Genomic DNA, 21,917 nt, shown 5'->3' with positions numbered 1-21,917 from the left:
TGGCCCCCCACTGCCCTCACCTCTCCTAGGCTACTGCTTATACCGGCCCAGCCTCCCATCGCCCTCTGCCCCTTGGACTCACATTCCTTCGGCTGTGTGTGCATCCTCCCTGGACGCCCCACCCTCCGTAATCACCCAGACAACGTTACCAAACCCAGTATTTATTGAGAACAAAGGAAACCAGTTGGCAGAGGGCCACTTCAGTTCGTCAAACTTCAGCTGAGGTTGGGGAACAGAGGGGCGGCCAGCCCAAGTCACCCTCCCAGGGAGGAACCAGCCCTGGAGGAGGGGCTGTCAGACCCCCAGGGCCTGGCTGGGGTCTCTGGCCAGGAATGTGTGAAGGGCTATGGGGAAAGATGGCAGTGCCCCTGGGTGTGGCCATGAGCAGCAAGTGACAGAGGCAGCTGCTGACCTGGTGGCCACCCAGGGGCGGGGAGGGCGAGTATGGTCCACTCTCAGGGATTGACGGAGGGCAGAGAGCTAAGGTCAGGCAGCAGCTCCGGGTGGGGGTCCAGGCGGGCCAGGCGGCTCTGCTCCAGGGCGATGGCCTCAGCTGAGTGCTTACACTTCTCAGAGCCACACTGGCAGGTGAAATATTTGCTTTTGATGTCCCAGAAGCGGTCACCATAGTCGAACCTGTCAGAAAAAGCACAAGAGGCTTGCGGGACCCAGACCTGACTGCCCCAGCCCACTCCAGAACCTGTGGGTCCTGCTCCCCAGGGGGCACTCTGGCACCCACACCCTTCTCCCCTGTGGGTCTGCAGCACCACCGCCGGCTGGGAACTTGTCTGAACAGAGTCTTGGGCCCTATCCCAAACCTACTGAATCAAAATCCTCTGTGAGACTCAGGCCCATTTAACATGCCCTCCAGGGACACTTCTGTACACCGACTCTGAGTCCTGCTCTAATCCAAGCTGGCAGATCAGGAGCTCTCCTCAGCTGCTGGCCTCCGGTGTGCTGTTTCCCACCCCCTCACCCCACCTCACCCCAGCTCCTCCCCGGTCCGGATGTCTCGGGAACTGAAGAAAGCAATGCGCGGAAATCGCAGGTCTTGATGCAGCATGAAGACCCGGACGGGGATGATGTTGGGGTCACACAAGTGGTTGATGAATCGGCTGATGTTTCCATAGTATCGGGCATCAATGCAGTATACCTCTCCATCCTGAGGGGAGGGTGGCACACGTTACAGTTACCACCTTTCGTGCCCCAGCAACTTCCCCACCCACTGACGACCCAGTCCTGCCCTCCCCAGGTCTCCGCTGCTGACTGGGAGTAGGAGACAGAGGGGCCTCCTGCCCACCTTGTTGTCTAAGTCGAAGAGATAAGAATCATCCTCTCTCACATCAGCCTCAGCGTCGGAGATCAGCTCCCCGACATACCTGCTGGGCAGGAAGTGATGGTGCTGGAGGTGAGCAGGGGTTACAGGGCCGGCTCCAGGCCGCGTCTCCTCACCTCACCACCCCACGGGCTCCTCTTCCATTAGGTCAGATGCCCAGCAGTGTCTGTGAATGTTGCAGATCAAAACTGCTGGGACCTGGCTGGGTGGTCCCCTCTGCAGGTGAGATCAGGAGGAGGAACATGGGGACACTGGCATGTGAGGTCACTGGATAGCTGCTACAGGTGGGGCCAGCAAGTGTGGTGGCCGGGGATGAGCCAGTGACATGGCGGGGGAGGTAAAGGGACTGATGCCAGGCCTCCAGGGTTCAGGGCTCAGCCTGTGGGCTTAGGTGGGAAACTCTGCTCAGGTTTAAACACTTTGTGGTTTGTGGATTAAGTCATCCCACAGGTGATGGCAATGGCAGGCTGAAGGACACACACGAGTGGTCAGGCCAGCAGGAAGGGGCAGAGCCACAGGAGCTTTGAGGAACGAACTCTGGGGAAGGGGCCGGGGGTGAGGGTGCCGCACTTGGAGATCAGAGGAAGGCGGAGCTGGTGAGAGGAAGGGTGAGCGGGGCGGAGGTGAGGACAGGGCCAGGGAAGCCAGGCTAAGGGGATGGCGGATGCCAGGGGAACAAGGGCTGAGGCACATGAAGCAGGGGGGCAGTTGGGGACTGTCGGAAGGCGGCAGCAGCGGAGGGGTGAGGACAAAGGCAGATTTTGGCAGGACGAGCACTGAGTGGACAGTGGGGATACTGAGGCCCAGGGAGACAGGGCTGCTTGTTTGAGAGGTTAACAGGTGACACGATTAAAAGAAAATGGATGGTCCCTAAATACACAAATATGGCTAAAAGTTTTTTTGTTTTTTTTTTTAAGCTCAAAGGAGACCTAGATAAGTTTAAAGGCTACGAGCCATGAGCCAGGGGACAGAGTGGCTACAAATGCTGGGAAGAGAAAGGAACTGATGGGGAGGAAAGAGGGCCCTAAAAGTGGACAGAAAATGAGGCTCAAAAATACCAAGGACACTAGCAACAGAGTGGATCTCAAACCCCGTTTTGTCTCCCAAACTGGTGCTTTCCCCAGCTCAGAAGGGCAGGGGGAGGCTATGTGAGGATGGGAAGTGGGGGTGGGGTGGGGATGTGGGCAGTGGCGATGGATAGCTCTGTGCTCTGGGCTGAGTGGGGTAGGAAGGGTGCCTGTGGGGAAGAGGGCGTGAGGAAGCTGGCTGGAGACGGGGCAGTGAGAAGAGTGGGACCCATCAGGGAGGAGGGCAGAGAAGTCAGTAGAGGTAGCAGTGGCTGTGGGTCCATCCCTTCGCCCCTCCCCAACTCACTCGCAGATGAAAGTTCCCTGGGGGATGGTTTGCAGGGCGCGGACACCCCAGCCCATCTTGGCAGTTCGGTAGAGCTGCAGTCGCACCCTAGGGGTGGGAGAGAAGGCAATGTTGGGTGGATGGGAGACAGCACGTGCTTGTACATCTCTGTGCATGTGCACGTGGGTCTGTGTGTTTGTCTGTGTGTACAGCGGGCAGCGGCAGGGGGGTGGGGGGAGGCCGCAGGGGCAGGGCCTCACTTGATGCCACTCTGCACCACCCGGTTCTTGCAGTTTCTCCAGCAGGAGCAGGCCTGGTTACACTCGAAGATCAGCGGGGGCTCGATCTTGTTAAATTCCTGGAGCAGCCGCCCATCCTTGGGGAGGGAGGGGAGGACAGTGGTTTCTGTGTAGCCCCACCTCAGGTGCCCAAGATCCCCAAGTCCCCGTATAAGAACCCTCCCCTGACCTCAAGCTGGTGACAGGGAGACAGGGAGGCGGGGGGGTGTGGGGCAGGGGGACACACTATACTCTAAGGTCAAAGGACACGTGCCCCGCAACCAATCCCCTTGACTTGGACGTGTCTGGGCCAGGCCCACCTCTGTCCTGGCAGTGTCTCAGGAACTCCAGGTCTGGCCCTACCCCCTCTGCCATTTCCCCCCAGAGTAGGAGGTGAAACACAAGGTCCCGGGGAATGAGCATTTGAGGCCAGTTCCCGTGAGGGAGTGAATGAGCACCTGCGGACAGGGCAAGGGCACGTACCTTGTCATACCAGCAGCGAATGCTGAGCTGGCCGCACAGGCAGTTGGAGCTGGAGCAGTCGTCCACACACGTGCAGTGCTGGGCGGGAGGCAGGGTGAGCCTGGTCCCCGGAACTGGCCCTGGCCCCTCAGCTCCCAGGGCTCCCTGCCCCCATAGCTGTTGCCCTTTTGCTAGGGTCCATGTTTTAGGATCATGAGTGGTGATGGTCCCACAGTGAAGGGAATCAAGATGTTGCTGAAGGTTTGTCCCTAGGGCTACCGTGAGCCTGCTTGACACCGTCCTGTGTCCCAGTTAGAAGACCCTCCTCTGGGTGGACCGCGCCCTCGGAGCTCCCTTCCAGCCCTGACTTTGTAGGGGCTCTTGTTGGCCCACGACCTGCCCCACTGTACTTGGTGGCTCTGCTGTCCCTTCAAGAGGTCTCAGGTCCCTCACCTGCAGGTGGGTGATGTTACGGTCAATGTTCATGGTGGATGTCTCGCAATTCTCTGAGATGTACTTATAATCCTCGGGGCATGGCTCCCCATCCACGCCGTTGACACAGGGAATGGGCACGTTCTCATAGCCCCGAGCCACATCCCTGGTAAGGGAAACGGGGCTGAGGGCTTCTCTAGGTGCCAAGAGAGGGCTGGGGAGGTTCCTGGGCCGTGGGGACTGGGCTGGAGGGAAGGCAGAGGGGGATTCTGGGTGTTCTCTGGGGCACGTGGAGGGAGGTCGCCAGAAAAAATGCAGGGCGCCAAGTTAAAAATCAGATTTCAGATAAACAAGAAATAACTTTTAGTACACGTACATTTCAAATACTGTATGGAACACTTTTACACCAAAAAAGTAGTAACTGTTCATCTGAGATTCTAATTTAACTAGATATCCTCTATTTTTACTTGTGACATATGGCAATCCTAGCGGGGAAAACCGGAAGTGGTTCTTGGGACTCAGTGGAGCCCGGGGAGGGCGGAGGGCAGTCCAGGGACCGCGGGCCCAGCACTGACCGGCAGATGATCTTCTCAGTGCGGATGGCCCGATTCCCCACGCCGAGCCGGAGCTTGCGGTTGAGCTGCAGCGCAAACCACACGTCAGAGCGTTCGGGAGTCAGGTCCCACGCGGTGTCCCCCTCCTTGTTGCGTAGCTCAGGATTAGCTCCGCGTGACAGGAATAACCTGGGAGGGGAGAGAAAGCCTTAGAGGCCCGGGGCTGTGAGGGGCGGCAGGGGGGCTTTGGGTGTGGGGTGGACAGAGGCTCACAGCACACAGTCATGGTAGCTCTCCCGGGCCGCGATGTGCAGGGGTGTGTCTCCGTGGTAGTTGACAGCGTGGAGATCACAGCGGGCGTTCAGAAGGACCTCGGCGATGGCAGCGCTGCCGGTGAAGGAGGCCCAGTGCAGACAAATGTTTTCCTCCTGTAGAGGTGGTGGCAGAAGGAGTGGCCTAGGCAATGAGCCCGTGAATCCAGCCTCCCCCATGTTCAGGGCCTGGGCCAGCTCCACCTCCCCCACCCCACCCCACCCAACTCTCACATTGTCTGTCAGGGTGACATCGGCACCCCGTGTCAGCAGCATGCGGATCACCTCGATGTGCTTGTGCTCTGCGGCCCAGATGATGGGCGTCCATCCTCCACTATCCTATGGGTGGGAAGGGAGTGAAGAGTGTGGGGCAGGCCCAGCATCCAGCCCTGCTCACCAAAGCAGCATGTGGTCAGGAGCACACACCCTGGAGCCAGCCTCAGCTAGAGGCCCAGCTCTGCCACTCAGTGCTGTGGCACCCTGAGCAAGTCACTAATGTCTCAGCGTGTTTCCTTATCTATAAAGTGAAACTACAGTGTCTATCGTTCAAGGCTGCAGAGTCCTTTTTCTCTTTCTAAAAAATACATTATTTTCTAGGTCCGCCTACTCAAAAATCCTGGATGCGGTGACCCAACAGCAACAACCGTCCCTGGGTACACGGACGGTATGTAAATGCTGAAAGGCCAGATGCTCCCAGAGGATGCTGGGTCGTATCGAAAGCCACAGGAGCCAACTTCCAGGGGCTCCTAACAAAGGATGGGTCGAGAAGAAAGACAATAGAGTAAATCATATCTATCACATGAAAAACAAAGAGTTCACAAATAATCTCACTGGGCACTTCAGATATTAAAGCAGCAACTCGTTACTCTGAAAACTGATAAAGAGAAGTAGCAAGAAAGAGAAAATACTGAAGAGATAGTTGAAAGAGGAGAGAGAAATAAGGGGACAGCTGGAGGAATATGGGATGCAGGGAGGGGTCAGAGGTCAGCCGATGTGGACGGTGCCACAGCCTGAGGCCGAGCCAAGGACCAAGGGGCTGGGGAGCGAGGAGCGGGAGGGGTGGCGGAGCAGCCTCTGACCTGGGCGTTGACGTCCACTTGTCCTGTGCTGAGCAGCAGGCTGACCATCTCCAAGTTCCCAATTTTGGCTGCATGGTGGAGGCAGGTGGAGCCATCTTCCTCCTGACGGAGACATGGGCAGATGAGTCTTCCAGCTGGCACCTCGTAGCCAGTCCCGCCACTGGGCCCAGTGGCCGGCCTAGCACACCTTGCTATAGACACAGCCACCACGTTGCACCATGTAGCGGGCCACCTCCAGGTGGTTGTTCACCACAGCTTCCATCAGCGGCGTCCGCTGCTGCTTGTCCACTGCGTTGATGTTGGCTCCAGCCTGCGAGGAGGGGGCATGTGGGCTGGTGCCAGGGAGGGGCCAAGCAGGGGGCGTCCAAGGGCCCTGGTCAATGAGGCAGAGGGCCAGCCCATGCTGACCTGTAGCAGCACATGGCAGATCTCCACAGAGCCCTTCTGGGCAGCTGCATGCAGGGGTGTGCGCTTGCTCTGTTGGTCGCTCTGGAAGTTCGGATCCAGGTTGTCCACTGTGGGGAGAGCCCACCACACCAGGAGAGGGAAGGACAAGTGGTAAGCAAGCTAGGGGCCGGGTGGCACCTACTCCAAGAAGGTTTCTCAGGGCACCAGCTCTGTCTGAGTTCCAAGTGGCCCTTCCCCTCAGTGCTGCTGTGCACTGAGCAAGGCAGGTAACCTCAGGGGTGAGGATGAAGTCTTTCACTGCGCTCCTGACCCCAGCCCAGTGCCTGACATATCATCAGGTTCAGCCAAGCTTCGCTAAATGAGTGAGCGGATGGCTACTCACACAGCATCAGGATGACCTTCGGCAGCTCCCCCTGCTTCACTGACAGGTACAACTGCCGTGGGTGAAAGCGCAGTTTCTTCCGCCTGCCATGGTGAGGGAAGGCAGGGTAGGCTCCTTAGACTCCAGCATCCGCTTCAACAACCACAGATCCGCCCCTCCAGCCCGCCCCAGTCTCCGTGCTGAGAGCAACGCCCCTCTCACCTTTCCGACTCCTGGATGACTAGAGCCTTCTCCAGGGCTTCCCGGCCTGGTCCAGGTGGCAGCCCCACGGCTGAGAGGCAACCCCCACTGGGTAGGGTCAGGGAAGGCCCTGAGCTGTCAATGGTGTCAGCCACAGGGTCGCAGGGTGGGCGCCGGAGCTCCCCCTGCCCTCGCATCCGGGCGCTGTGGGAGAAGGGGCTAATGTCTCCGGTGATGGGGGGGAAAAGGGAACAGACAGCGGGGAAGGGAGAGGCCAGTACCTGGGCTGAGAAGTGTCTGCTCTCCCAGGAGCATCCTGGGCCAGGGGTGGGGGAGCAGGTGCTGCAGTGCCAGTTGGTGGTGTCACTCCATCCCCCCAGGGGATGGTCACCTCCTGGGCCTCGGACGCATCCTCCCCACAGTGGGGACAGAAGACCATCCCATTCAGCTGGGACACACAGGCCTTGTGGAAGCGATGGGCCACACGGAAGTCGGGGTGGCACTCCAGGAAGGTGCCCTGGACAGGGAAACAACATGGTGAGATGATGGGAGCCCCTACTGCAGCGGGGCTCACTGCTGGTCTGCCCCCTGGTCACTCACCGCCGTACAGAAGTAGCCACAGCCTGGGCAGCAGTGGTGTTTGACCATGCGGGCGCGGTGGGCCTCACAGAGCACCATTAGGGCCACACGGCTGGATGGCCTCATGGTCTCCCGCTTGAGGATTGCAGCGTTGCAGCCTGACAACTGTGGACAGAGGTTGGGTGAGAAGAGAGGTGAGGCGGGGGCCTGGGCCATGTACCCCTCACTGCTTCCCCCTGTCCACAGGCCCACCTCTCCATCCACACTCTCTGTGGCCATGCACTTGTGCCCTGCTCTCTCACTGATGCGGTCGATCTTGGGCGCCTCCATGCGGCAGCTGCACAGGGGCAACTCCTCAAATCCACGTTCTGTCTCCAGTGAGGATGTGTCGTTGGACACCCCTTAGAAGAACAAGGGAGCTGAGGGAGGCCCTGCCCCTCACCCACTGGGACCCCTGGTGGGGCCGTTCGCCCCCACCCCGCCTGCCTTTCTCTCCATGATCCAGAACCCCCAAAGCCTGGCCATGGATATACCCTGGCTCCAATGGGGTCTCCCTCCTCCCGATTTCCCTCCGGTCCTGAGGGTGCCCCCTAGTGGCTCCCCATCCCAGCAATTGGCAATTACCAGCGTGGTTGGGGGAGAGGGTCCCCTCGCTGGGCAGCTCCAGGGACCCCAGCGGGACCTCCATGTACTCACTGGGGCCTGAGGAGCCCACACCATTCACTCCTGACACAGAGACAGAGAGAGTGAGAGCGCGAGCCCACAGGCACCTGGATGTGTGGGCACGTGCGGGTGTGCACGTGCATGAGCACGTGTCTGTGCATGCTCTCTGGGGGCTGGGAGGGGGGCTGGAAGAGGGGACCCCAAAGCAGAGGAACCTCCTCACCTCGTGGCTCCTTGCTCCTGGGAGGATCCCGCTTCCGCCGTTTCCGGGAGGGCTTCACCCATGGGCTGTCTTTCCGCCATTTCTTTTTGGCTTTTCGCCGGCCACTGGAACCGCTCTGGGGAGGAGGGAGGGTGGAAGAGCTTGGCCCCGGCCCTCACTCCTCAGGACTCAGACCTCTGGCCCCACAGCTCCTACTCTTCTGGGCATGTCAGCCCCCAGCTCTCACCCTGTCAGACTGATTGCCTGACTCCTCATCTTCCTCTTCTTCCTCCTCCTCCTCCTCCTCTTCTTCCTCCTCCTCTTCCTCTTCCTCACTCAGTTGTTCAGCAAGTGCTTCAACCTCAGACTGGGACAGAGGCAAAGTGGGGCTGAGGAAACAGTGACCCTTGGGCCACAGATTTCTCCAGGGGACTCTTGGGGGAGAGGCAAAGCAGGTCACGTCCAACTGCCAGGACTCACACAGTGAGACTGGTAAAGAAGCCACCACCGCCGGGAGGGTTCTCCAGTGGAGGCGAGTGCTTGCAGGGAAGGAGGGAAAGGGTAGTAGGAAGAGATGTAGAGTATCAGACAGCAACAAAAAGGCACGATGGTTAGATGGAACACCATGTCTGAATCTTGGCAAGACAATCTTAAGCGAAAACCAAAACCAAACCCCAAACGGTTAAGTTCCGAAAAGGAACTGTACAGTATGTGTATGTATACTTGCTCTTTCTATGAAGTTCATAAATAGGTGAGACTACCAATGGCTGCTAAAGACACTAATGAAAAGCTAATGAGGGACTTTACAGCAAGGAACCGGCTGACATCGCCTCAAGCTCCTCTGACTCACTCAACATAATAAAAGGCCACACACCCTACACCTCCCGGTGTGACGGGAAGCACCCGCACCAGCAGCGGCAGCAGCGGCGGCTGTGCTTGGGAAGCTGACCGAGCTTTCCCATGCGCGCAAGGGGCACCTGTCAGAGCGCCATGTGTCCAGCCCCACCTGGCTGGCCAGCTCCTGAATGTGAGTTCTGTTGGACAGCTGATCTGGTTTCTTTAACAAATAAATGGCAAAAAAAAGTTTTTTTGATGACAGGGAACCTACACATCAAGAAAGAATGGCGACAAGTGTCAAGTCAATGTACGGGCCTCATTTAAATATTGACAAATAAAAGCCCATTTATAAAACAACTGAGATGTAAAGACTTAAACGGTAGTGAAACTATATTGAGAAATCACTGGTAAATTTTTTAAGTGTGAAAATGGTCATGTAGTGATGTTAAGGAACAGAGAATTTTTAATGAGTTTATTTATTTGTTTTTAGAGAGAGGGGAAGGAAGGGAGAAAGAGAGGGAGAGAAACATGAATCAGTTGCCTCCTGCGCATCCCAATCAGGGACCTAAGCAGCAATCCAGGAAGGCGCCCTGACTGGGAATTGAACTGGTGACCTTCTGATTTGTGGGAAGAGGCCCAACTCACTGAGCCACACCAGTCAGGGCAGAAAGAGGTCTTATGTTTAGAGCAACGTATGGCAGTATCTCTAGACAAAGCGTGGCTGGGGGTGGCTCTAACGTAAGCCAGCAGGGTGCGCTGGGGATGGAGTGGCCCGGTGTGAGGGCTGGCTGTGTGGCTCGAAGGAGGCAAGAATGCACGACAGGGCAGGAGAGCCTCTTCGATACATGCTGTTAGGGACACTGAACCACCTTCTTACACCACATGTAAGAACAAATTCAAAATGGATCAAAGACTTCAATGTGAAGACCTGAAACTGTAAAATTCTTAGAAGAAAACATACAGTAAACTCTCTAACATGGCACTTAGCAGTATGTTTTTGGACATGTCTTCTCAGTCAAGGGCAACAAAAGAAAAACTAGACATACGGGATTATATCGAGAAGTGTCTGCAGAGCAGAGGAAGCCACCAACAAAACAGAAAAAGGTATTTACCAATGACACATCTAACAAGGGATTGATATCCAAAATATGTGATAGACTCATACAACTGAACAGCAAAAACCAAAACCAAAACCAAACTAGACAATCCAATTAAAAAATGGGCAAAGGACCCAAATAAACACTTCTGCAAAGAGGACATAGAAATGGCCAATAGATGTATGGAAAGATGCTCAACATCACTAGTGTTTATAGTGATATGAGCAAATTAAAACCACTGAAGTTTCACCTCACACCTGTCAGAATGGCTACCATCAATAAATCAACAAGTGTTGACAAGAGTGTGAAGAAAAGGAAACCCTTGTGCACTGTTGGTGAGAATGCAGATTGGTGCAGCCACTGTGGAAAACAGTACGGAGTTTCTTCGAAAAATTAAAAATAGAACTACCATATTATCCAGCTATTCCACTTCTGGGTATTTATCCAAAGAAATCCAAAATGCTAATTCAAAAAGACGTATGTGCCCCTATGTTTATTACAGTGCCATTTACAATAGCCAATAGCCAAGATACAGAAGCAGCCTAAGTTCTCATTGGTTGACGACTGGAGAAAGAAGATCAGGTACATATATAATAGAACATTACTCGACTGTAAAGTAAGAATAAAATCTTGCCATTTATGACAACATGGATGGACCTAAAGGGTACTGTGCTGAGTGAAATAAGTCAAAGACAAATGCCATATGACTTCATTTATATGTGGAGTCTAAAAAACAAAATAAACAGAACAGAAACAAACTAAAAGTTAGAGAACATTCTGAAAGGCTGCCAGATGGAAGATGATTGGAGGCTGGGCGAAAAAGGGAAGGGACTGAGACTCCCACATTGGTGGCGAGAGAACAGCCTGGGGGTGCGAAGCACAGCACAGCGGACACAGCGCTCTGACGAGTACGCGCGGGGCCAGGTGGGGACTGGGAATGGCAGGGGAGCACTTTGTAAAGTGCATGACTGTCTGACCACTGTGCTGTGCACCTGAAACTAGTACAAAATAATCTTGAATGTAAAAAATAAATATATAACTTTTAAAAAGAAAAAACACTGGGGTGGGGGGTAGTGGTTGGGGGAAAATGCAGTCAACTGTAATTAACAATAATTATTAAAAAAAATATCAGCTGTGTTTTGCTAGAGCTGAGTGACAGCCTCATGGGGCTTACTCTTCTATTCTTTTGTGCATACGGCTGGATGTTAAACAACACAGGGGCGGGGTGCTGACCCCCATGCAGTTGAAACTCCATGTGTAACTTTTGACTCCCCACCAAACTAACTAGCAGCCTGCTGTTGGCTGGAAGCCTTACCAATAATGTAAACAGTCGATTAACACATATCTTATATATGTAATATACACTGTATTCTTACAATAAAGTAAGATAGAGAAAATAAATCATAAGGAAAAAATACACTGACAGTATTTATTTTTTAAAAATCTGTATAAGAGGACCCATGCAGGTCACACCTGTGTTGTTCAAGGATTATCTGTATTTGAAAGTTTCTATGATAACACATTAAATAAAAAGCAAAACAGGCAAGAGTAAGCATTGTAGTACATAGGCAAACATGTGTGTGATAAAACCAAACCAAGTGCCCTGGCTGGTGTGGCTCAGTGGATTGAGCGCCAATCTGGGAACCAAAGAGTTGCCAGTTCAATTCCTAATCAGGGCACAAACCTGGGTTGCAGGCCAGGTCCCCAGTAGGGGGCACACTCGAGGCAACCACAACCACACATTGATATTTCCTTCTCTTTCTTCCTCCCTTCCCCTCTGTGTAAAAAAATAAATAAATAAAATCTTAACAACAAACCAGGAGCAAAGGAATAACCCAGCAGGCAAACAACAAATAAACCATAAAATGGATGGTGGTCACCGTGGAAAGGGTAAGGGATGGCCTGTGTGCAGCACACACGGCATCGGGTTACAGAGTATGGGGCAATGAATTAGTGGGTGCCCAGGTGATTAAAAAGAGAGAGTGAAGGTGGGGGCACAAAAGATGGGAGAGTAAGCCCTGGACACGGAGCGGCAGGCTCTCTCACCTTGCTGTCAGAGTCTACACGCTCATCCACAGAGTAGGAGTCGTAGTAGAGGCTGAAGTCGTCCCCCACCACTGTCTCCCACTCCTCCAGGGACCCAGGGTTCGCCTTCTCCAGGGTCATTTCTCCTGAACTTCGGGCAGAACCCAAATCCTCCGACTAGAAAAACAGGACAACAATAGACACTGCTGGCATTCCCCACCAACCTATTTCCTTTGAGTGGGGAAGGAGCCCTAGTTTCGGGCTTCCCTGAAGTAGCCCCCAGGTGGAGAAGTCTTGTTCTCTGCCTCTCTCTGCTCACCAGGCCACCTCCTGAGTTCAGTTTCCTCCTTTTGGCCACATCTGGAAGGAGAGGAGAAAGGGTCCAGGCTTGTACTCTAAACCCTCAGGACACGCCATATCAAGCTGCAGGTGGGTGAGAGGTGGGACTGACCTGAGGTCACCTTCCCAAGCGGGTGCACATCATCACTCATTCGGAAATGCTGTACTTCAGGGGGCCTCTTCTCAGGGACTAGGGGCTGGGAATGCAGAGGGAGCACCCTTAGGGTCAGGAATCAGTTGTGGTTTGGCCTGAATTAGCCAGGAGCACCAGATGGTGGTGAGGTGGTGAACCACAACTTCAAAAATGCCATCTGATGCTGAAGTAGCCAGATGTGGCTGTAACAAGAACAGATGTCTCCCCAGAGAAAGTGGGTCAAGGACATCCCATAGGTATATGTTTAACCTTGTTATTAACCCACCTAACCCTCACTTACTTCTTCAAGTGTGCAGCAGACCCTTTCTTCCCATTTTATAGATGAGAAAACAAAGGTTAAGACCTTGACCAAAGCTACTCAAACCACATGCACAACATAATACTACCAAGAGCCCCAAGAGCCCATAAACACTATTATAAAGGTTGTGAGATTCTGGGGCCTCTGTCATGTCCCCTGTCCTCATCTCATTCCCAGTAGGAATACAAGCTTTAAAACGAAACAGGGGCAGGTTCTACGGGAGGAAAAATTCCCTGAGGTCTCGCTTTGAAGTAAAAAGAGTGGTTTCAAGTTTCTTTACATAATCATTATCTTAAGAGTAATTAAAACATTAACTACATAAATAAATCTTTAACACTGGTCTCTTTTACTTCCCTCTCCCCAAGACTGTAAACTCCAGGAAGACAAGAAACCGTCTGTTCACACAGTAGGCCAGTCCAGAACGTGACACAAAACAGCCCTTTGGTAAACTGTAAAACTGTGAATGGATTGGAAAAGACCCGAATATGTATCATAAAAAAGCCCACAAGAGATGGAGGGTTGATTACCTGGCTCTCCCACTCCCTCAACCCTTCCCCTAATCCTCACCTGTCCATTTCCGGGTTTGGACATTGTCTTCCTGGCTCGGTGGATCTTGGGTTGCCCCTCAGGGCTGGTAGTAGATGGAGTGGGTTCAGACCCTGATGCTGCTGCCCCCTGGGCCCCTGGCATACTCAGCAGCCTCATAGCCAAACTCTGGACTGATGGGGGTGATTTCCCAGCCCCTGTCATTGACATCTTGGCACGGCTGGGACAGGCACCCCCTTTGCTGGGCGAAGAGGGGAATGACTTTGTGGCATGACCTGGAAAACACACAGGCAAGACAGGCAGAGGCATGATTAGAGGAAAGGCAGAATCAGAAGATGCCCCGCCTCACCGCCAGCCTCCACAGCCTCTCACCCAGCAGCATGTGCCCCCCTTGCAGGTCCCCATCTCCCTCAAGATTTTCAGGTTCATCCCCAATGGGTGGTGTGGCTCCTACAGGGGTGTCGGCCCCCTCATCACCAACAGTGACGGTGACAGTTGCTGGGGATGAGGGGCCAGCAGGCTCCAGGGAGTCGGGGCTGGCCTTAGGTAGGGTCTCCTCACTAAGAGAGTTGTCCCCAAAAGAGCCATGAACTGTAAGGGAAGAGAAAAAGTTCAGGACTACGGGCTCAAGGCGTCCTGTGTTTGGGGAGGTGAGGTCTGGCTGGGCCGGTTTCTGCTTCACTCACCTCTCTCGGTGGCTCCTCTGAGTTCCTCGTCCAGCACCAGAGCCCCCATCTCAGCGGGGACCTCCCCCTGGGAGGCAACACAAGGGAGAGGAGGGCTGGTCAGCCCGGTAGGAAGTTGGGGGACCCAGGGCCCCTGGGCCCTGGGAAGAGAGAGTAGGCTCCGGGGCCTACCTCTTCCTCTGTGGGTGCCCCCCCTTCCGCGGCCTCGACTGCCGGGAGGGGCCGCACGACCCCTTCCCCGGGCCCGCATCAGTCCTCTGCCTCTGGGTAGACCCCGTATCTCAGAGGCCGAGAAGAGAGGAGGGGGAGGGGGCGGGGCCTCCGAGCACCGGCCCCGCCCCCTCCTCCCGGCTGCACGAACCGTTCCCCTTTTGTCCCCCAGGCCGCGGGGACCCCGGGTACCAACCCCTCCAGCGCCCGTTGCCCCCCAGCCCGGGGGACGGCCCCTCGTGCCCCTCGCGCGTGCTCCTGGGGCTCCGGCGCCCGCCGCCCACTCGGGGACAGCCGGCGGCTGCACGCGCGCCTCCGTGCCCACTCCCCCCACCTCCCACCCCCTGGTCCCCTCATCCGCCCCCGGTGCTAGCCCTCCGGATTGCTGTAAGTCCTGCCCGGGCCCCCCGGCCCCGTTGCACCCCCGGAGCATTGCACGGGCGCGCGCTTCCCCCGGGCGCGCGCGCGGGCATGCACCCGCCTCTCCCCCTCCCCTTCCGCACCTCGGCGGCCGCCGCCGCTGCAGCTCCCGCCGCCGCCGCCATCGCCGCTTGCGCTGGGGGCAGAGCCGGCGCGCGGCCGCCCCGGGTCACGTGGGCGGGGAGGGAGGGCGAGGAGAAACTTTAAAGGAGCCACCGCGTGCTTTCTGGCCATTTTCCTCCCAGAGCGGCCTTGGAGGTGATAGTGGTTCCCCTAAGGTGGAGGCTGCCGGGGAGAATTGTTGCCATTCCTAGCTTTCTTTCAGCGGGGGACCGAAGGAGAGGCACTCCTGGGTCCAGGTGTGGCCTTTTCACCCCCTACACCAGGTTTTAGGTAACAAGCTGTGTCAGCTTCCCGGGAGCGGCTGTATTTCCAAATCTGGCTTACGTGTACTCCCGCTTCTGGGTGCTTCCTAGTTTCTGTGTTTCCAGGTAGAAGGCACAGGCCTTGTTTCTCTAACGAGCAAAAAGGGATGATGGGGAATAGCAGAGGACACTTACTTTTGGCGGGTTTTAGCATGCTGGTTAATGTCCCTTTTTGAAAACCTGGGGGCGCGCCTGTTTATGCCAAACATCTTACCCCACCACATGCACTAAGCATCCAGGTAAGCTCCCAGTGGCCCGAGTCATTACTGTCTGGTCACACTCTAGTAAGTAACCTTTTTTGCCAAATACTTCACAATCACAGTGAGGCATTCCGTAGGTTGTAGCCCAGCAGAGAGTGAAAGTATGAATATTAGGCCGAGATATACACCCTTGATAGAACTATTTAGGGTACAGTCCTTTTAGGTATTATGTTCTGGTCAAAGTTGGGAAAACATCTATGATTTCACAAGCAATATTTGACACAGGCAGATGGTTGCAGTATAAGGCTCCTGAGGCCAATTCAAGGCCTTCTGGGAACTGTAGTTGTCTTTGGTTAAGAACTACTCCAATAGGGTTTTCTGGGAATTGTAGTCTTTCCTGTATTCTAATCCAAACTTAGTGGTTTTTAGCTTTCCTGAGGACACAAACCCTTTCTTCAGACCGAAAGTGCCCAAACATAGGCTCCTGCTTACAATTTCAGTAGGCACAATGATCACACCTACAGGCGATGGCTGGAACTCATATACAGAAGCAGGTCATCACTGCTACTCACTGCCACTAGTCACAGAGCACTTAGGCTTGAGGTGTTAAGGCTTCAGAACTGGGAGAGTCACTGGCCAGAAGAACTCACTTGTCACACTACTCTTTCCCATTGAGCCTCCTTCAGGCATGGGGCATGCATGAGTCGTGATCTATGTCTGGGTAATGACCACAATAACAGGCTGTCTAGGGTGGGACAGTCATTTACATGAAGTTGTGAGTCACAGTACAAAGAAAAAGGTGCTTTTTAAAAAATTTATTTTGTGGAAAACAAAAACAAACAAAAAAACACAAAAACAAAAGCAAAAACCCCACAAAACCCTAAAACCCCAAACTCCAGGAAAAATCCTAAAAAATATGTTTTTTTTTAAAAAAAATACTGTATAACTCTCCTCTCCCTCCCCCTAAACAGCCCTTCTGGTGTCCTTTCATCTAAATGTCCTACTCCCACCCCCATTCCCTGTTCTTGCTATTATTGTATCCCACTTCCCATTATCTACCCAGGATGCTCACCCCCATCTCTTACCTGCCACCTTGTTCTCCCTAGAATTTTGGTGAGCCTTGTACCCACAGCCCCATTCCCCCGACATGCAAGACCTGCCCTCCCTTCCTTTCTGGGGTTCAATAATCCTTCCCACTACCAGCCCCTCTCCCAAGCATCTATTCTAAGCTGGAGCATGTAAAAAATTCCTGCCAAATTCCCTCCCAATTCCCACCCACCCAACACCTCAAGAAATGTCAGCCCTCTCCCTGGGCAGGCTTAGCTAGGAATAAAACATTTTCCAGTTGTTTTGCCTCATTTTGTAGGACCCTTCCCCTCCCTCCGCATATCCATGCATCTCTAAGAGAGTATGATCTCTCTGGGATTCTATATTCCCTTGGCCTTCTCAAAGAACCCTCTCCCTCTCCATCCTTTTCTTCTGAAGAGGAAGGATCTTCTTCCCAAGAAATCTTGGGCTCCTCAGGATGTGTGTGTCTGCTTAAGCTCCCCACCATATCTGTCGTCTCCGATGCCCAAACCCCTATTCTCCTGGGCCAAGGAACCCCTTTCTCACCCAGCCCAAGGACCCAGGCCTGCCGGGCTAGTGCTAGCGGATGAGGACGTTGATCTCGGCCACACTGGCCTCCAGCACGTTCTCGGCAGTGGTCTTGCCATGCTGCTCTTTGAGGTGCCGCCTAATGGCAGGCTTGTGAGCAAAGCGCACATCGCAGTAGGAGCAGCGATAGGGCCTCGCTCCTGAGTGCAGGTTGAGGTGGTCGTGCAGTGTGGACTTCTGTGTGAAGCACTTGCCGCAGATGCCACAAGAGTGAGACTTGACGCCCCGGTGCACGTTCATGTGGCGGTTGAGGTTGCTGCTGTGGTTGAACTGCTTGCCGCAGCGTGGACACATGAAGATGAAGTGCTGCGCCCGCATATGGAAGACCAGCTTCTCCACGCCCTGGAAAACCTCTGGGCACTTGGTGCACTTGATGTTCTTTAGAGAGTTACCACTGGAGAAACCCCCAGGCAGGGGACCCCGGCTGCCCCCTGCTCCCAGGCTGCCCCCCGCCCCCCGGGCAGCCATGGCCACTGCTGCTGCCTCCACCAGGCCTGAGGTGGCCCCCACACTGGCCCGGCCTCCCGGGATCAACAGCAGGCCCTCCCCTTCTGCATCCTCAGACAGGCTGTAGCAAGCTTTCACTACACCCTGCGGTGGGGCCACAGTGCTGGGGGGCAGGCTGCTCTGGGCCAGCTCCCCCAGGTGGCTGCCCACGGAGCTTCCGATACCCAGGCCTCCTCCCAGACCTCCAGGAGGTTTGAGCCGGTGTGCCACCTCCAGGGCAGACTCCACCTTGACGATGCAGATATCAGACACATCCTCATCCTCATCCTCATCCTCCTCTTCAGCCTTTAGCTCCAGGTCCTCATCCAACGGGAACTCCAGCTTCACAGGCCGCAGGAGCGGAGGGGGTAGAGGGGGTGGGGGTGGGGGCTTGGGGGCTGGCTTTGGGGTCCTGGCAGGAGGGAGTAGGGATTTGGTGGCACTGACACTGCTCACAAGGCTGGTATCACTGACCCCATCCTCTTTGAGGCCTATTTTTGGTTCGATGAACTGGCTGAGGGCATTCCGGCATTTCTCCACCACGTGCTCCATTTGCAGGTAGGAGGCTGCGGTCAGGTAGTTGACGATGTCTCTGACGGCAAATTCCAGGGCACCCGTGTAACAGGAGAGGAGCAGGTCGGCCACTATGCGTGCACTGTGCATCAGTGAGACCTGCAGCTCAGAGCTGGGGTTCAGCAGGAACTGGTCCCGCAGGAAAGGGGAGCAGGCAGCCAGGATGACCTTGTGACCACGGAACTTGAGGCTGTCGGCCACAATGGTCACATCGCAGAACCGCTCCTCTGCTCGGAGCTGGTTCATGTTCCTCAGCGTAGCGGCCTCGTGGCCAGGCAGCTGGAAGCGCAGGACTTCCACCCCAGACGCCATTGTGGCAGGGGGTGGGCAACCCTGGTTGGGAAGGAAACCGGTCAGAGACAAAGGTCTCTGGCTCTCCTAAGCCAATGTTCCAGGCCCCTCTCCTCCATCCTTGCCCGGCCCCCCAGCATCACATTTCCCAGTCTTCAGGTCTCGTCCTCAGTTTCCCCAGCACCGGGAGGGGGGCAGGAGGAAGCACTGTCCCTCCAAGGGGAGGGAGGCGTGGCTCCCGGGGGCGGGGCTCTGGCGTCCGTACCCCCCCCCCCCCGCCCAACCACCCGCGACGATGGGGCGAGTCCGTGTGCCCGCCAAAGCAGGAGTAAAGGCCTGAGGCTCTAGGCTCTGGGGTGCCCAGGTTGCATATCTTCTCACCCCGCCCCCTTTACTCGCTGCCTCCTTCCTCCGCCCCCCCACCCCTTGCACGTTTGCACACGCCTTTCACGTCCTTCCCTCGCTGCCTGCACGCATAGTGCACGCCCCCCCAAGCCCCAAGCCCCTAAGTGCACGCGCCTCTCACCTGGCCCTGGTCCGCGTTCTGTTTTTTTGCCCCCTACTTCCCCCACCCCCCAGGGGCCGCGGGCGCCCCCACACTCGGGCAGGGCCTGGGCAGCGCGCAGGCGCGGGGGTTGACCGGGGCGCGCGCGCGCGCGGGTCTGGCTCCGCGTGGGCGTCAGGGCTGCGGGGCGGGGGTGGCTCGTGTGGTGTGTTCTAGGCTCCGCGCGCGGCGGCCTCGGCAAGAACTGTGGGAGGAGGAAGAGGGGAGGGAATTAAAGGAGCAGGAGTCCCCCCTTCCCGACCCCCCTTTCTTCACCAGCTCCCCCACACGGTTAAAGGGCCAGATGGCCTGGCCTCCCCTTTGGCCGGTATTATTTGTCCGCCAGAGCGGAAATACGTTCCACCCACCCTTCATTCCAGCTCCCCCTCCTCTGTGCCTCCCGGCTCAGCAGCCGCTCTGCGCGTGCGTGAGAAGTGCCTAGCAAAGGCTCTCCGGCCCCTGCTCACTCCCTTCTCCAGGCAGCCTGCTGCGCCGCCAACTCCTTGTTCTCTGGTGCGGTCCCTGCCCGTAGCGCTCCTCGGGGCCTGATCTCCCCGCTTGCAGAGCAGCCGCCTGCTCCCTGGGTGGTGCTGCTCCGAGCGCGCCCAGGTTACAGTCACGGTCCTTCCCAAGGCCCTAGGCCGCCCCGCTGCTCTCTGAGCTGTTGGTCGATGCTGCCCCACGCATGCATCGCCTCTTGGATATGTTACCAGTTCCTCCAGCAACACTTTCAGATTTTGCCAACTGTTTTGAAGCTAGTAACCACCCCCAGCCCTCCAGGCCATACAATCCAGTGCCCTCAATTTTCTCCATCTCATGCGTAAAATCTCATCCATCCTCCTCTCCTCTCCATTCTCTCCTCTCATCTCCGTTCTCAAAATTGACTCCAACTTCCTTTTTTTGGAGAGATATTTATCTATTTTTAGACAGAGGGGAAGGGCGGGAAACGTGTGTTTGCTTCTCACATGACCCACACTGGGGACCTAGCCTGAAAATCAGGCCTGTGTCCTGACTGGGAATAGAACTGGTGACCTTTGTTTTCCAGGCTGGTGCTCAATCCTCTGAACCACACCAGGCAGGGCTGACCTCAACTTCTTGTCAAGGCAAATGCCCTCCAGGCCTCTACTTGAACTGTCGATGACCTTGCATATCCATTCCACCCCTACTATACAAGTAGCCCTAGTAGTACTCCTTCTAATTATACAATTATTTATGTTATTAAGATTCTGCTGTCTTGCCCTGGCTGTTGTGGCTCAGTGAACTGATTAGGGTGCGAACCTGCCATCTTCTCAGACTGCCCCCCATCTGAATAAAGTGCCCATAAAGATTCAATCCCTGTCTCTGCTTATTGGGTTCCGTATATAACAGGCAGCACAAATGCCAGTGTCTTTTCCGGTTTTAGGTTGACTCTTGCTTAGCTCAGAGTAAATTGTGCTTAGCTCAGAATGGAGTAACTGTATGCCTTGAGCAACCAATATGGAAGGAGTAGGGAAGTCAGCCTTGACTTTTTAATCTGTAGATTGGTAAAACTTGACTGTATTATAACAAAACTTCCAACTTCTTTCTCTTCTGACTCACACTCAGCTCTGCGTTCACTGGAGTAACCCTGGCGAAAACTGCAACCTGTTCAGGCCATGCTGGCAGAGGCTCTCAGCTTGAGAAATCGTATGAAAACAAAAGGCCCACACCACTCCCAACTGAAACCAAAAAAGACCGGCATTCATGCTGCCTGTCACATACCGAACCCAATAAACAGAGATAGGGATTGAATCTTTATGGGCTCTTTATTCAGATGGCCTGCGATCTGAGAAGATGGTGGATTCATACCTTAATGAACTGTCTTAAATTCCATTAGAAAATGGCCCACCCTGGCTGGAGTGGCTCAGTGGATTGAATGCTGGCCTGTGAACCAAAGGTTCACCAGTTTGGTTCCCAACTGGGGCACATGCCTGGGTTGTGGGCCAGGTCACCAGTGGGGGGCACCTGAGAGGCAACCACACATTGGCGTTTCTCTCCCTCTCTTTCTTCTTCCCTTTCCTTCTCTCTAAAAATAAATAAATAAAATCTTTAAAAAAATGGCTCTTTTTATAAGGATGACAAAGTGTAGGTAGGTAAGGGGTTTGGAGTTCAGGAAAAAGTTAATTGGATTTTAAAAACTGCAGTATTCTCACCCTGGGCTGTGGTCATCTCACTGGAGGACAATGGCTCAGAAACCATCTTGAATTGCTTGCTGTTCTCCTGAGGCACAAAGGTAGAACTTCTTATCATCTCTTGGAGTCAGGGTAGGTCATACCTTCAGTTCTTGCAACAATAGCTTTTATGTGCACTGATTACTAAGCTTATTAGCTATTACTTAAACTAAAAATTTCCAACTCTTGAGTCTCCTATCACAAACATTTGCAAAATCACTTTTCTCAAAATCTCATCCATCTCTGGCAAAGATTTCCAATGCCTGACTATTCCTCCTTGCTGGTACCTCCTCCTTCCTTCTGACATATTCTCCCCAGCTCTTTGGAACCCCCTCGCAGCTTCAGCCTCCTGACATACTCTTCCCTCCTTCCTGCTCCTCTAAGTCCTCACACCCTCCCCACCCTGCTCAGCAGGTCTGGGTTCGTGGTGGTGGATTCTCCTAGCTCCTTGTCAGTTCCAGGAACAGGGTTCTTCTGCTTCACACCAAATACCTTTTCCTACCTTCCAGGAAGTCCTGCTCTGCTACTCTCACTCTCTCCTTATTGCCATGAGCAACTGACTCCCAGGCCTGGGTACCTGGGAAATTGGCTCAGGCAGTCTTCCCCAGGCCTGCCAGTATTCATGCAAATGACCTAATCCACACCCCAATTTCCCCTTCTGTCTGGCTCTCTTCCCTCCGTCCTCTTCCCTCACTCTTTCCCTCTCCCTCTCCCTCCTCTCT

At 54.8% G+C, this 21,917-nt stretch overlaps 2 protein-coding genes across 9 annotated transcripts; both read right to left on the bottom strand.

The window, feature by feature from the left end:
• Positions 1–145: 145 nt before the first annotated feature.
• EHMT2 (euchromatic histone lysine methyltransferase 2) lies at positions 146–15,015 on the bottom strand. Of its 8 annotated transcripts, none has more exons than XM_037151380.2 (28): positions 14,915–15,015; positions 14,202–14,268; positions 13,888–14,106; positions 13,537–13,790; positions 12,630–12,714; positions 12,498–12,538; positions 12,200–12,355; positions 8,467–8,586; positions 8,241–8,355; positions 7,979–8,080; positions 7,607–7,755; positions 7,376–7,519; positions 7,057–7,292; positions 6,797–6,979; positions 6,596–6,678; positions 6,214–6,320; positions 5,993–6,115; positions 5,806–5,907; positions 4,961–5,065; positions 4,689–4,843; positions 4,437–4,604; positions 3,883–4,027; positions 3,451–3,528; positions 2,950–3,065; positions 2,711–2,797; positions 1,301–1,382; positions 987–1,162; positions 146–636 (listed from the first exon to the last, which is right to left on the bottom strand). In XM_037151380.2, the coding sequence occupies exons 1-28, from the start codon at positions 14,954–14,956 to the stop codon at positions 456–458; spliced, it is 3,621 nt and encodes a 1,206-aa protein (XP_037007275.1). In that variant the 5' UTR covers positions 14,957–15,015; the 3' UTR covers positions 146–455. The 8 variants fall into 8 exon arrangements, with proteins under 8 accessions (XP_037007275.1, XP_037007276.1, XP_053523457.1 ...); XM_037151381.2 differs by having other exon boundaries at positions 1,301–1,379; XM_053667482.1 differs by lacking the exon at positions 7,979–8,080.
• Positions 15,016–16,283: 1,268 nt separating this feature from the next.
• Positions 16,284–19,728, bottom strand: ZBTB12 (zinc finger and BTB domain containing 12). Its single transcript, XM_037151332.2, has 3 exons — positions 19,375–19,728; positions 18,989–19,211; positions 16,284–18,504 (listed from the first exon to the last, which is right to left on the bottom strand). Exon 3 carries the CDS (start codon positions 18,481–18,483, stop codon positions 17,104–17,106), a length of 1,380 nt encoding a protein of 459 aa, XP_037007227.1. The 5' UTR covers positions 18,484–18,504; positions 18,989–19,211; positions 19,375–19,728; the 3' UTR covers positions 16,284–17,103.
• Between the last annotated feature and the right edge of the window lie 2,189 nt (positions 19,729–21,917).

The sequence above is a fragment of the Artibeus jamaicensis genome, unplaced genomic scaffold, assembly GCF_021234435.1.
Source record: "Artibeus jamaicensis isolate MK-2021 breed Jamaican fruit bat unplaced genomic scaffold, CSHL_Jam_final contig_469, whole genome shotgun sequence".
In the NCBI taxonomy this organism is placed as follows: domain Eukaryota; kingdom Metazoa; phylum Chordata; class Mammalia; order Chiroptera; family Phyllostomidae; genus Artibeus; species Artibeus jamaicensis.
Note: the sequence above shows the minus strand (reverse complement) of the source record. Positions and strands in the feature narration are given on the sequence as shown.